This window comes from Tribolium madens, unplaced genomic scaffold (assembly GCF_015345945.1).
Source record: "Tribolium madens isolate multiple individuals breed KSU strain unplaced genomic scaffold, Tmad_KSU_1.1 Scaffold_3;HRSCAF=73;Tcas5.2_LG2, whole genome shotgun sequence".
Classification (NCBI taxonomy): Eukaryota; Metazoa; Arthropoda; class Insecta; order Coleoptera; family Tenebrionidae; genus Tribolium; species Tribolium madens.
Window position 1 is genome coordinate 1,280,887 of NW_025401006.1, and position 15,952 is coordinate 1,296,838.

At 30.9% G+C, this 15,952-nt stretch overlaps 1 protein-coding gene across 1 annotated transcript in view; it reads right to left on the minus strand.

Moving 5' to 3' along the window:
* The window catches only part of LOC123007733 (metabotropic glutamate receptor 5-like), a 34,671-nt gene that overhangs the window by 9,174 nt on the left and 9,545 nt on the right, over positions 1–15,952 (minus strand). The window contains exons 2-3 of the mRNA XM_044403152.1: positions 8,584–9,323; positions 4,059–4,305 (exon numbers count right to left, since the gene is read on the minus strand). Of these exons, the coding sequence (XP_044259087.1) occupies positions 4,059–4,305; positions 8,584–9,265 (929 nt within the window). The 5' untranslated portion in view covers positions 9,266–9,323. The remainder of the gene's footprint in view (positions 1–4,058; positions 4,306–8,583; positions 9,324–15,952) is intronic.

A 15,952-nucleotide genomic window follows, 5' to 3' on the forward strand; every position in this document is an offset into this window, starting at 1 on the left:
TGTAAATGGAACGCCCTATTTTGTTTTTGCAACTAATAGATTGTTAAATTTTCAATTTAAAAACATACCTTTTAATGTCTTAAATCTTTTAAATACAAAATCAATAAATCAAATATTTCATTAAAAATTTTTAATGAGTATTGAGTAACTTTTAACAAACTTATTTTTTTTTAACTTTTATTTAAGCCTTAAAGTTTGTACTATTTTCTTTCCAGAAAAAAAATCAGTCTTAATTCTTGTGTAAAATTTTTTTAGAAAAAGTATGACAACCACGTTACTGATTTCAGTGCAAGTAAAATTGCCGTCCTAAATGGCTGGCGCCCCAGGGCTGTAGCCCATTTAGGCCTGGGGTTATAACTATTTTCAGTTAAAAAAATGTTGTTAATACAGTGATCCGATGATAACAGTAAACATTAAAATAATTAAACTAGTCCTCCATAAATTGAAAAACAATTAGAAAATAAAACTAATGATTAAATTAAAAATACATTTCGATCAAATCTAAAAAGAAATCTCTTTTTAATGCAACTAACAAATTATGAAAATTGAAATTTTTTTGTCTACACCGACGAGTACACTACTTTTTAATTTCCGGTTTACATGTATAAATATTTTGATTTGATTTACAATTGAAATAACAAACATTCTGCTTTTATTTACTTTTTAAACTAAAAAATCTAATTTTTAAATTATTGTTTATATCTATTGTTTCACACATTATCAAATTATAGATAAATTGATTTTGGTTCGTAGATTTGAGATTTTTTGTGTCAACTATCAATTGTAAAATTTAAATAATATATTTTAGATAGTGCTTTACAATCATTAAGCAGCAATTAACAAGCGGTTAGAGATGCCAAGATAAGATTAGAGTGAAACTATGACATAATTTAGAAACTTTTGAAGTACCTGGGAATCCAACAAATCTACTTGCGATGTCGGAAGGAAACAATGCCATCTGGTGCTTACCACATTATAAGTAACTACAAACTTGTAATTTAATATTCGAATTTGGAGATAGTTTCAATTAGTTCATTAAATTTGCTTTTTACGAGTTAATGAACTGAAAACTTGTCATATTTTCACAAATTTACTGAAATTAGATTGCTTCCGGCTTATTTAACAATTTTCCAATTCATTTTTTAATCTCTTTGAAATAGAGGAGGATTTGAATTGACCAGCATTAATTAATTATTGTATAAGCAGTAATCAATCGACCAACAGTTGAAGCAATTAGCAATTAACTATTCATTACTAGAAGTTATTCCTACTCATTTGACGGGAAATCCGGTGTGAAAGGCTGTTATCACGGAGTAGCGTTGGAGGATTCAGGATACAAGATCTTGTACGCTTGTATTAGTTTTATCACTTATATTAATTAATAAGGCGATAATTCTTAATTTTAATTAGCAATTAAGTTAAAATCACTAAACAGGATAAGTGCAAGAGTGAAACTTTTCGTTGTTTAAAAATTTAAGTCCCAACAAAAATACAATAAGCTAAATGCAAAACCAATCCTATTTGCAACGGCAAATTCAGTAAAAAGATCGACAAATGGTCGAAAGCTTCTTTTGTGCTTATATTAAAACAATTTACGTGTAAATAAGCTCATTTGTCTCGGAATTCCCTTTATCCTGCTGCAGGCCGATTTAAAACTCGTGCTGTTTCGATGTCGTCCTCGAAAATTCGAGAATAATTGAATTCTTTGCACATACCAACATTGAGTTATTCTCCACTTAAAGAATTATTCTCTTTTAAATAAATTTTGTAGAGATTATCTACACAAATTTATTGTTTTTTAAATAATGTAAGAAATTCCTTTAGAATGTCTCAGACTTATTCCTGTATTTGTCTTCAATTCCTTTCAACGCTTCAGGCAAATTCTTTAATTAGTATTTTTTTCCGAGATCGTAAATTTATTTGTGACAAACACACCGATCATAGAAAAAACGTTTAAACCGAAATTTAGTCTGTGTTCTCTACTCAAAAGCATAATAATTAAGCTTTAGTAATAAATCATTTTTGAAGTGGAGCATAAATCAAAATAAAACTAATTTATTTTAGGAAAAGCGAATTAAAAACTTTTGCTATGAGCAGGCTATGTTGAAAACAAATTGGTTGCGATTTCAACCCCGATTTAGGTTTGATTTTTATAGTAGGATACAAACAGTAAATCTAACATTATTTTTTAAAAACAGTAAAAATGACTTTCAATTGAATTCCTTTATTTCGATGAGACAACAAATATCTTCAATAAAATTTTAGTTTGAAAATTAAGTAAACTTTATGAAAAAAATACTTCAAAAAACTTTTAGGTCTCTATTTTATCTTATATAAAAAATAAAAAAAATTGAATGTTTAAAAGTTTAAAAATAAAATGGGTTTCTAATAAGTTGAAATTACTTTTTATTAATAATTAATGAAGGTCATTGTGTGCTTCTTTTAACCAAGATAGTTAAAACATGTTTAAGAATAAATAGAATTTTGAAAATAATAATAAAAACAATGAATTTTTTTTTCAATTTTTGGTATCAAAAATAGGAGTTAATAGGCTAAAAAAAATATGACCCAAAAACTGGAAGAGCGCCTTGTCACGGGAAATGTATAGCTTTTACAAGATTTCCGTTTACACCATATCAAAGAGTGTCTTTTTGTCTCTTAACATGCAAAGTTTCATAATAAGCATTAATCAGATAAACGATAAAAAAACTATTTTCAGAAAATCATTTTTTCATCCCAATTTTTGGAAAGCTGTATTTTTTTCTTTTTTTAGGTAGGTCAATAAAACTGTGCTATCTATTCTTTTTTGTAGAGGGATATTCGTAGTTAAAATTATGCCACACATTCTTGAATGCGGTGCCGCTTATATCAGTAGTAAGTATTTAAAAAATATCATGAACAGTCAAAAATAGTTATTTTTGTTACAAGTACCTAAAACACAGTTTTTGCGGACAAATGTCGGTTTCATCTCGTCTGGAATACCAGTTGAGTCCGCAAAAACGTTTTAGGTACGTGTTACCAAAATAGCTATTTTTTGTATAGGTACGCTCCCAAAAATAGCTATTTCGCGGACTCATTTGAGTCCCCAAAATGAGTCTTTTCCGGACTCAAGAAAATAGTATGCAAAATGGTTATTTTAGGAAAAACGGTTTTTGCGGACTAAAAAATACTACTATAGTAACGAATTTTTTTTAATTAGTAAGAGGTGTGAATTCGTGTTTTGGAAGCTTTAACAAAAAAATCTTGTATGCACCACGTACGCAAAATAGGGTTTTAGGTGACTCCTTTTATTAAAGACTCGGCTCCTACGTCGCCTCATCATTAATTACGATTCGTCCCCTAAAACCCTATTTTGCGTACTTGATTCATAAATAGCCATTATGTATCAAGTATGGCAAAAAAACATGAAGTCACAGTACAAAATTTAAGCTCTCATAATTTCTAAATTTTTAGACATAGAATTTTTTTAACATATTTTTCATGTTCCTGGTATTTTACTTTACATGGCATTTTTTTTGTGACGTGAGTTCTGGAACACCTTGTATTTTTATTGATATAAGAAACGATAGTTAAGTTATATTTAAATCTTTACTTGTCTAGTGTTGAACGTTATGCAATGTATAAACGATGCCTCCTTTGAGACAGCCTTTAGCTAAGGCAACTAAATTAGGGGTTACCATGCTTTATTAAACTCACTGATGATGGTAATATGACAGTAATAGAGTACGTCGACATGTGGCGAGAGATATATGAGAATATAGACATAGTGAAATCATCGCAGGGAATCAATTTTACATTCATTCAGTACTTCTGCTGTATTAATAAAATGCGTGCTTTCTCGAAAAGCTCTCTAGTTGTTCCTTTGATCACGGCTCTCAGACTATAGACACTTGTGTGAATGAAACTTTATTACTTCATACATATATGTACAATGACACTGTTTTTTTTTACGAAGACTTGACTTGAAATTAAGTTAAGTTTCTGATTCAAAGCATTGGAAATTCACAACTGGAAAATTGTGTAGACAAGAAAGAAAACTAGAAACTGTATGAAATTACCTTCCTATGAATAAGAAATGATTGGTCATGTTGAGACGTCGGGTCGCCTTGAGGAGTCCTCTGACGGTCAGTCCTTCGCAAAAGCAGACGACGACATAAGCATTGGGATCTTGTTTCAGATTGAGGATGACCTTATCAAAGCCTTCGTCGGGCGCGTTGCTCAGAATCGAATCCTCTCTCGCGATACAAACGTCGGCTTCTTCGGCAAGCTCCCGAAAGGCTTGGATCCCCGATTGGCCATAATTTTCTGTAACAAAATATCGATTACGTAATTAACAGCTTACGTAACACCTGTTACTGTCTGAAAAATGTTAATTAATCGCCAACAATTATGCAACTGACACTCCTGAAGCTCGATGATCAATTACTGTAAATGCAAACAAGTTACAAAAGTTATTCAATTAATCAGAAGTTTATTTGTCAATATTGACAAGGAAAACTAAAACCATTCTCAATCCAATTTGCATTTTTATCCTAGATAAAAAACACTAATTTAGTTGTTAAACGGATAACAAAGGATCTTTTAAATACTATTTGAGTCTGATAGAATTTAAGTCCATTGTAGTTGATGAAAATGCGTTATGAACCGGAAAATAATTAGATTGAGGAAAACTCGCAAAAATTTTATTTTAAAGAAAAACTTTATCTTTGTTATTTTAAGGAAATAACTGAGCCTAAAGCGACCTTTGAGAGGATTTCAACTGATTACAATGTAAAATATTTCCGTCATCTTCTTATAACTTCTTCATACTTTGTCATTTTTCTGTGGTAATAACCAACTATGAACGGTAATAAGTTGTCTAGATTCACTTTAAGTAAATTTGTGCAATGGAGCTATATTTGAATAACGGAACCGCAAAGATTAATTAAATGATGTTGGTTATTTGCTCATCAGCAATAATGACAAGCGAAGGTTTAATGGAAGGTTGCATAATAAAATTATACTTACAAGTTAGATACAGAATGTGTCAGAACTCGCGCTCCAGAGAAAAATTTCAAGTAAGATGCCAGGAACATGGAAAAAATGTTTTTATATTAATTTTTTACATTTTATTATGTCTATTTAATGATACTGATGATATGTTCTTTTATAATTATTTAGTAATGGTACAAAAATTTTGCCAATAAAAGCCACAAATAATATTATCCTTGTTTCCTCTTCTAATAGCCTGTAGCAAAAAATTTAGAAAATTATTTTTTCAACAGAAATAAATAAAGTCAAAGTGCAAGATTAAAACTCTTAGGTACAACTTCAAAATTTTTATAGATAGAACTTTTTAAACATTTTTTCCATATTCCTAGTATCTTACTTTACATGGCATTTTTCTCTGGAGCGCGAGTTCTGGCGCAGCCTGTATACAATATTGCATATACCGGGTGGGGCATCGGTTACGCGCACATGATAAATCGCGACTTCTAATTAATTAAAACTGGCGATGTTTCATATACCTAATTAATTATTGATTTGGTATAATTTTTGAGAATTTTTCTATTTTTAAATGAGTCCGTAACAGTTTTGTGTGTATTAGGAATACTTTCTGTTAATTTACTTATAAAGTTTTTACACTAAATGAATCTGTATCTGTTAGCGCATCATACTTTAATATCACAATTTCAAATTTTGACTTGGTTATTCAAATAATCGCTTTTTTTATTTAAACACAAACCAGACCCGTGATTTATGACAAAATGGTATAATTTGCCAACAAAAGAATCATTTACTGGTAGCCGACCGGTTTAAAAGCTCTTTTTGTTGTAAATCTTGGAATCTTACCCCAATTGCAGTTCCCCATTGTCACCTAAATTTACGATGGCACAAGTAGCAGGTCATAAATAAAAATTATTTTCAAAGTTAAGGTGGGAAATTACGTTTTACTCAAAATATAATTGGTATTTTTTTTCTCTGATTTTGTAAACAATTGTAAGAAGTGAATCTGCGTAGGTCAGTATAAAAATTAGAATTAAACTTTTTGGGAGAAAATTACTTCCTATTTTTTTTTGGCTTTGTTCGTAAATGAAAAATTACCAAAAAATTAGAGAATGTACCTTACTAATGCACAGGTAAATGTGAAAAAATTCAACAATTTTATTTAATTAGAAGTGGAAATTTCTTTTCTGCGCGTAACCGATGCCCCTCCCGGTATTTACTTATTAAAAATAATCATACCCGGCGCATCCACCAAAATTAGTGAGCAACAAATCTAAATATTTCAAATAAATTCTAACTTGCATAATGCATCTCAGCTTTGCTAAAGCTCGACGAATTTTTTTAATTTCTTGTACTTTCCCATCAGTATTTTGTCGCACCAAATAAAGAATTGTGGAAGGTACAATACCTTGGAAAATTGAAAACTGATATTGTGCGCCACTGATGAAGCTATTGTCCGTACCTAAAGCCACATAAAAGAAACCATTTCAATAGATTTTTTATTCTACAAAAAATGCTCCCCCTCAAAACATATTTTTAACACCTGAAATAAAAACTCATCTTCAGTATTGACCGCCGAAGCGTTCCTGCATTCATAATAATGCTATTTCCGGTAGAGTAGAATTTAGGTAAAAAGAACGGAAACTCAGTTAAATTAATCCTTATTATTTACCTTTAATGAAAAAATGTTACATAAAGTTAATTGCCATTGGTTTAATTAAAATACAAACAAAACTTTATACCTACACCACTCAAAAAAATTAAGGGTACAAAAAAAATCTATTAATTTCTTTGGTGATTTTTAAAAGGCTGTATCTCAGTAAAAAATGGTCATATTTGCATACTTAAAAAACATTTTGTGCAGCTTTAAGTTTTTAGTTTTGAGATCTTTTGGCAATTTTTTTTCTGAGCTACGGTTATCACGTAATAGCGCGAAAAAAATGTATTTTTTTTCAATAATGCAAAGTTGTAAAATGTTGAAAAAACGTGTTTTTTGATTGAGATGAAAGTTACACAATGTTCAGAACCAATACACTTGTTCCTTTAATTCTTTTGTGAAACTTTGATTAATCGGTCCGAGAAAACGGTTCGATGGTAAATTTAAAAATTTACAGGACTATTGACGGATATTAGATTGTTAAAAAACCGAATAACATTATTTTCTTCGTTATATAATATTTGTAAATACTTGGTAAATTTACTAAAACAACAAAAAAAACTATTTTTATTCGCAAACGTCACAAAAGTGACCACTTTTATGACACAGGTAAAAGTTTTACTTTTCAGACATGGAGTAAAAACACTGTTTTTACGCCTAGGCGTTTTCACTTTTACTTGACACTTACTTTCACATTTACCACTGTTGTTTCTTTCGCTTTTTCAGCATTTTCTGGAGAGGTACAAGGTAGATTATCAGCATTCTCAACACAAATTCCGAAAGTGAGGCGTGACTTTGTTATGATTTTATTGCAAAGCGTCCTGTTTATTGAGATGATTTACTTGATTATTGGTGTCTTGCTCTTTTTTCTCCATCTAAATCGTTTTCAGATAAAATAGTATATATTATTTGGAGTAAAAGTGAGTTTATGTGGCTCAGCTGAATCCATTTGCCTCACTCCGTTCGGCAAAATGAACGTTCAGTTTCGCCACATAAACACATAACACATAAAATCACTTTTACTCCTAATAATATAATCTACTATTTTCTCTTTTCTTAAAATCAAAGTAAATTTTTTTTTAATCGTCAAAGGATCTTATTTATTCCAGTATTTGAAACAACGGTTACATTCTCTGTGCGGTCATTGATTGCTGAATTTTTGATGATCAAAGACAAAAGAATCCTTTTTTATTAAAAGTCAGATATCTCAGCGACAAATTGACGTAAAAAGAGTATAAAAAAGCAAACTGAAGCAGAATGAACAAGCTATAAGGTCCACGCATCGATTTAACTCAAAAATTTCAATGAAGGAGGTGGCCACCTCAAAGTTGGGTTATGTCTTATAAAAGGGAGAATAAATTCCAAGTCGACTCAACCAGGTTAAATTAAAACAACCAAATTTGGACTAGTTTTTTTCATTGTATGATATTTTTATTCAACTATAAATCCGGTTTCAATGTTTTTTTACAAAAATAGGGCTTAAAAGATTTTAAAGAAATTTTACTTACAGATTTTGAACAAATTTTTGTTTTTTTTGCTCTCTTTAGTGGTGATTTCTAAATCCGCATTATTTTTTTAATTGTAAATAAAAAAGTTACAATTTTGGAACTAAGGCTGAAGAATAATTTAGAACTTACGTCAATTACGAGCTTTATTTAAATACAAAGTGCCTACAGACACATTCTTTCATTAAAATTTTTGTAGTAAAAAGCTCATTTTTCCTCATACTCTCCTTTTTTTAATTTTTATACTCGTAAGTTTTGAGTTTTTTTTTCTAACATACTATGAGTTCACTTTTTTCGATATGCGGATTAAATTGTGCACATTTTTCAACGAAATTTCCATCAAAAGTGTCAAAACAAATTAATAATTTAGCGCAAACTTTTTTCCCGATCCTTGGAAAACACCTCATCCCATTCCTCTCGTAATGTGAAACTCACCATCGGTATTGACAGCCGAGACGTACGTCCACCCGTAATATCTCACAATATCGAGAATAACTTGCGCTTGGTAATAATCCGACGGCACCACTCTCAGGAAATAATTAAATCGACTCTTATCGGATAAATCCCTCGAAGTGGTGGAATACCCGACTTGGGGTATGTGAAACAGCTGCAGCAGGTTCTGCACTTGGAGCGCCACCGAGCTGGACCCTGGCCCCACCACCCCGATGAGGGGTCCTCGCTGGCCGGCGTCGCTGGCAGCCGTGAGGTTGTGGCACGAGTCCAGGTAGGAGGACACGGGAGTGATGGCATCCCTTATGAGCTCGATGCTCTGCTGGAGTGCCACCGGGGCGTACCAGCACTCATCCCGGATTTCCACCCCTAATGTGAGGTTGGGCAGTAAATTGGGATCTTTATTAATTCGGTCCAATGTCTGGAACGTGACTTCGACGCGCTGGATGCCGTAGAGTTCCCGGATTTCGCCGCATTTGATGCCGAGACTGGCGACGGTGCGTTTCTTTGATGACGGTTGGTGATGCACGGGGAATAAGGCACCGATTATAAAATCGCCGTTCAGGAACGCTGATATGCGTTTGTCTTGATTGCCGGTCGGAGACGAGGGCTCAAATAGCTGGATCACCGTTAAAACGACAAGGGTTGTGGTCCGAAGGAGCGGCATCGTGGCTTTGGCACCGCTTGGGAAGAAGGAGGAAAGGCAGCGTCATTTTCGGTAGATTCTGAAATAAAATTCGGATTACGGCGAGGCTCCCAACGTTAAAAGTCAATAATTTGAGTACGAACCAGTCAAACTCGGCCTAAAAGTTTTAAAAAGATGGAGTATGATTTAATTTATAATAAAAATAATGATAAATAAAAAAAAATCTTGAAACCATTGTTTGAAACTTTTTTTAGCGATTGCTGTAATAAAATAAATATAAGAAATAATTGTATTACCTTTTGTCTATTTAGACACAAATTTTAAGCTAAAAGCTAAAACACAATATCTGCTTTTTAATTAATATTTTGCTGGACCCAAAAATGACGTACTTCTTAAACAGCCCTTCCGAATGACTTGCTCTCCCTACATATTATTTAACTTAGAAATATCGTTTTTAAAGGCAATTTAATAAAACAAAATTATAGTGTTAGATATTGTGTTTTTCATTAGTTTAATTTTTACAAATATTACTCATTCCTAAAATTAAATAAAAGTAAATACAATTTCAAGCAGTTTTCAGTACAAAAGCAATTAATTAATAATAGTACAGATAAAGAATGTACCAACGGGAAGAGTAATTTTAATTTGTCAAAAAAAAACTCTGCTTCTTTGACTGGAAAGCATTCTTTTACGGAAGTTTTAGACATTTTCACATAAAGAACAAAAGATAAAAAAGACAAAAAAAAACAAAATGCCTTAATCATTTTGGGAAGGTGTCGGCTTCATCTCTCTTTCTGTTTATACTTTAATATTTAAAAAAAAAACATAGAAATTACTAGTTAATTGGTTTATTCTTTAGTTCAATTATTTTTAAGTAATTTGGTTCCAAATAAAACTTTTATAATTTGCCGAAACATGTTCCTATACGACGGTGAATTATAATTCTTTTCCAATTGGGGAAGCAACACTGTGACCTTTAACTCTTTCAATTTTAGAAAAGAACCTGACCTGACCTCTGTCCTATAGATAGATCTACATATGTATCTACAGTTACAGGTCTGTGGATAGATGTACAAATAGATCCACAGATACAGAACTGTATATAGATCTACAGCTAGAGGCCTGTATAAATCTACAGATTGATCTACAGATACAGGTCTGTAGACAGATTTACAGATGCAGTTCTGTAGATAAATTTATAGATACAGGTCGGTTGGCAGATTTACAAATATATACAGATACAGGTCTGTAGATAGATTTTCTGCTACAGGTCTGTAAACAGATAGATATACAGATTGACCTCCTGATAAAGGTCTGTAAATAGGATCTAAAGATACAGGTCTAACTTAATTTACCACAGGTTTTTAGAATGATACTTGGGGACATTAAAATATTGTTAGTTAACTTATAAAATTCTTACAAGGTTTAGATCAACAGTTTAATACATACTCGACGGCATTTCTGTTGATTCAGACGAGTGATTTAGTTAGTTTTTTGTGTAGAGGTTTATTTTTAGTGCTTAGTAATAGTTTCTCTTAATTTCAAATTGAGAAAATATGTATTAAAATTATTTTTTTACTCGTATCTTGAAACAGTTTTATTAAAACTACTTAAATCTCCACCTTCTGAGTTGTCTAGACTTAAATTTTATGAAAATTTGTTGTCAAATAACAATGGTATTAGACCCAAGAATCTTACGTGGGACATCCTGTGTATAATATACACATATACAGTACGTTACCGGATAGATGAAACGACTCTTGTAAAAGATAAAACAAATTCGATTTTAATTTTAAGGGTTCAGCTCTGTTTGATTAAAAATTAATTTCTAACACAATTTTAGTTTTGAAAAATCAAATATGCCTTGCAAATTAAAAAAAAAAAAACTATTTTTCTGTAGAGTAAACTGCATTTTTTATGTGGTACCTAGCAATGGATATAATTTTTCAATCACACCCTGAGGTGCCTTTCTGGGGTTGGTGGAATTAAGAGTTCCGCAACTTTCTTATGTAAGCAAAAGTTACTTCTTCGGCTGCACTTTTTGGTGCCTTATTTGTTGCCGGCAATTCACATTTTTCTCTGGGGCGCGTGTTCTGAAACATCCTGTTTGTTTGTTTAGGTTCATGTAAATTTATGTTATTATGATTATGTTACAACTATAAAAAATATAGTTTTTCACACTTCGGGTCAGTTTCATAATTGCATTTAAAAGAGCATTAAATTAACTACAAACTTGTTGACAAAAATTTCACATTCTAAAACAACATTAACTTTAAAGTCCGTTTAGTTTGATTACGAAACTGGCTCTTGTTTAAGTTATTTCTACTTAAAAAGTGGAGTACAATTGACTGTTTCTAAGGTACAGTCTATCTTTTTTGTTTGCGTGGGGGTAGTGTAAATCAAGAACACGACATGACCTCAGTCTGTTTTAACAGCTTCTGATATTTTGGTACTAAAGTAAAAAATTCAATCTTTTCTTTGGCAATAGGATTCTTATATGGCTTGAATTACAATTGTTATGATGATATAGAGGGTATAAATATTAGCCTCAAAACAATTTTCCCTATTAAAAAATTAAAATAAAATGACCTACCTACGTGACCGACCTTACGCAAATACGCGAAAGAGCAACATGGCTGTCTACAAATGTTGAAAAGAAATAGATATCTAGTACGTCTTTCAAATTATTAATTGATCCACACGCATAAATAAAAAACGGACTTTATTTTGTAGATACAGTGTTTTACACTGGGAAAAGGAATTCTGCGCCGTAGTTACTGTTTTTGAAAAAACAGAAACTACTTGTTTAGGTAATAATTTTAAACAAATAGTTACTAATGGTGTATTTAAATGAATATAAAATATAAATTTTTGGTTACTGGGTTTTTGCTTGGCACAGCAGAATTTGTAGAAGCATCAATTTTGATAATAATTTTTATTTCTTCTCTATTTTGTTTATTACAAAAGCAAATTTAACCTAATTTGTTAGAAAGTGTCTTTGTAAGTATGATTGATAGCGATATTGTGAAAAAAATTTACACAAAGTTACCTTTCTCATATACTTTTGTTATCGCTCTAGCGCGGTAATGAAGCTATTACCGCATGAAGAAGAATCATCGCACCACTGAAGCAACTTTCAGGTCACAGTCCTCAGTCCCTTAGCGGGCATAGATAAAATAAATCTCAGGAAACCATAAATTTAAAAGTACCTTTAAAGCGAAAGTTACCAAAATAAATTAATGAGAGTAGATTCCATGTCGAATTCCGACGTCACGCATTTCAAATTGAGTTAATCACGACGCTTACGTGACATTTCGACATCTTGTAGTTTTGCTCCGCCCTCATTAACAACTGAAGCTTGTGTTTTGTTAATATGTAATATGATGTAACATAGGTAGATTTATATTGAAGCTTAGCTGAGAGCACTTTATGTGGTTTCAGACCGGTCTCGACGGACTCGTGTTATTGACAAACGTCATTATTCGCCAAAATCACATCTCACAATTCGAGAAAGATCAAAGAGATTGATTAAATTGGATAGATAGTGGCAGGTTATATTCGGAAAAAATTTCAAATGTCTATCAATACAACATTAAAGAGAGAAACAAAAATAGCCACAAACACAATTCAAGTTTATTTATTTAATTTTTTCACAATTAAATCGTATTTCTAATTCAAATGTATTTAAAACAATATCTAGTCAAATATAGCTCTGGTTAAGTTTAGTTTGACAAACTAAACTTGGCCTATGTTTGTTATCTTTTAATGATTAGTTTTATGACAAGCACCGGAATTTTAATTACATGAACGGTGTTAGATAAAATCTTGTTTATTACACGTGCGATGTTTAATATTATAGTTGTGGGAGACCAAAATTAATTACATTTACGTTGAATTTTGTCGTTTTAGGAATCTAGTCCCCAATTTTGTCATTAAATATTATTTTCATTAACTTATCAGCAAAGAAATATTGTGATAAAGTTTATAATTTGTTTTAATTTTTTAACAATAATAATCTTTTCTATATTTTTTTTAGACCGGCGCCTCCACCATTTGTGGAGGTACATAATGTAGTGAAGAATTTTAGAAATCCGATACCTTTTTCATCCACGCAACAATCGCGTGTTGTTTCAGCAGGGAGTGCCAAACTACATTTGTTTGTATGCAAACCTTACATGACCATTGTATTCTCATGAAAAACATTCCAATTACCAAATTAACTCCAATTTCAAAGTGCTCATCTTAATTAAAACTAAACTATTCACTTCTTTAATTATATTTTTACGTAATCTAATACCACATTGTTTGCAGACAGATGTAGCATCACTCCGAATCTGTAACAGATATTATATCATATTCCATTAGAAACGCTGGCAACAGTTGGTGTCATTCATCGGACAAAAAGATCTTTGCTTCACTAAGTTTCTGTGAGGACTACAAAAATATTAAAATTTTTTCTACACGTAACAAAATATTCTTATTACCATTTGCAATTTTAATATTTTAGTATCTTGCGAATGATTGTCGGAGACGTTTATTTCCTTTGGAGTGCTCCCTAACGACACAATATGTCATAACAGCGCCATCAAAATATCGTTAAAGTCAAAACACCAATTTAAAATTGCATAAAGGTGTTTCCTGCTGCCATTTAAAAATTAAAATTATTAGAAAAAGTAAAGAACAAATAGTTTTGTGTAATTTTACGTCAACTGTTTTAATAAAAAAACTAAAATTCCCTCTGGTTTGTTATTTAATTTTCTCTAATGCCTATTAAGCATGACAAAACAACGAGCTATGTAGCTTCAATTATTGCTCATTTTCGGCGGAACACAACAATTAAATCTTGTGTTCTCGTCCGGAATTTTTCCATCGAGTCCAGAATATTTCATTACGAAGAGCGGTTTAATAAAAGAACGCGAATAAATGTCAAATTTATAAATTATGCAAAAGCTCAAGTCTGAATTTATGCCGGCATATTTAAGCCTTTAAGAAGTGTATGCTTTGAAGCAACTTTAAAATAAAAATAATAATCTTTTGATCCTGTATGTAAATAATGATCAGAGTCCGGGATCGACTTTAATACGATTGAATTTGAAAAAGAAATTCATGTTCGCGTGTTTTCGACAAGTTCTCAAGATGCTCATCTTCAACTTCCGGCGCACAAAGCCGACTCAAATACTTTGAATTTTTTAAGCTTGTAAAATGATATTTAAAGTTTATTTGAGTTTCAACGAGGACGGGAAGAGTTATGATTAAAAAAAAACAACAAAAACGACAAAAAAATATTTTGTAATGTCGCGTTAAAAATTTCAAGCTTACTTATAAGAAATATGAACTTATTTATTGGAAAAAGGATTTGCCGTGATCGGTAAAATTTCATTTCCTTAGTTCTAGAAATCGAAGTTAAATCTTCCAATCTGCAGTCTAATCTTACTGAATCAAATAAAAATTACTAGATCAGTTTCAGACATTTATTTTGTACTCAATGTTAAAGAGTGCGTTGATCAACTAATTTTATTAGATAAAGTAGTCTTTTATCGTGTTGAGAAATAAAATAATTTTTATCTACTGTTTGTATTTTATGAACTAATTTCAGTAGATAAAATAGTCTTTTATCGTCTAGTGAAATAAAGTAATTTTTATCTACTGTTTATTTATATTCAAGAAATTCTGGTAGGTTAGTACAACATAAAACGAAATATTATACACGACGATAAAGATTGTTTTTCTACTCGTGAAAAAAGTCTACTCGTGACTTCGTCACTCGTAAACTTAACCTTTTCACTCATAGATAAACAATTTCTTTATCGTCTTGTATAATAAATAACTATTATTACAATGAAATTTTATGAAAACTTTTGTTAAAACCTCTAAAAAATTATGATATCTTGTTGCATATTTTATTCAATTTTTTGCATGCAACAACTTTCAAAAATTGCTTCTTATCTAGTCTGCCTGCACCTCTCTTCTGTGGTAATAAAATCTCACGAGAAATCAAAAGTTACACCGATTCAGTGAATTCGAAATAAAATGTTGACGTGCTTTCATATATTAGATATATTTTGCATGGAAAACAACTTTGGATGTATAAATGTAATGCGTACTCAAAAGTAGGTGCCCAAAGAATATTTTAATAGAAAAAAAAACCAATTTAAAAATAAAAAATTACAAAAATCAATTCGTTTAATATAATGTTCATGCAAAAAGAATTTTATTAGTAATTTTTAAATTATTTTGTAATATTAATATAAAAACAAAAGAAATCACATTTTGTATTTTTGTCTTAATATGTTATTACTCATTCTTTTATTATTAAGCTATTGATTTTCAAGTTTGACGCAAAGAAATCTCACTAAAATTTACGACAGGTGGTTTTAACTACGCCCAATCAATACAATTATCCACATTTGTGCTTTTTATAGTCCAAATCTAGAAACAAAGCGACAGAATCAGATTGTAACGTCAAGGATAAAAACACTGTAACGAATTCAAAACAAAATTTACAAGCTTTTGTATTTGGCACGAACAGGAACACGATTTCTATTTTCCTCAGGCAGCATCCGGAAAAGTGTAAACTCATTTTATGACAAACATTTACAGTAACAACACTTAATCAATAGAAAATTTAAATGAAGTGCATTCTATAAAAATAACTAGATTTTGTTTGAAACCTTAGATAGAAGTTTTATTTAGCTGGTGTAATATTAA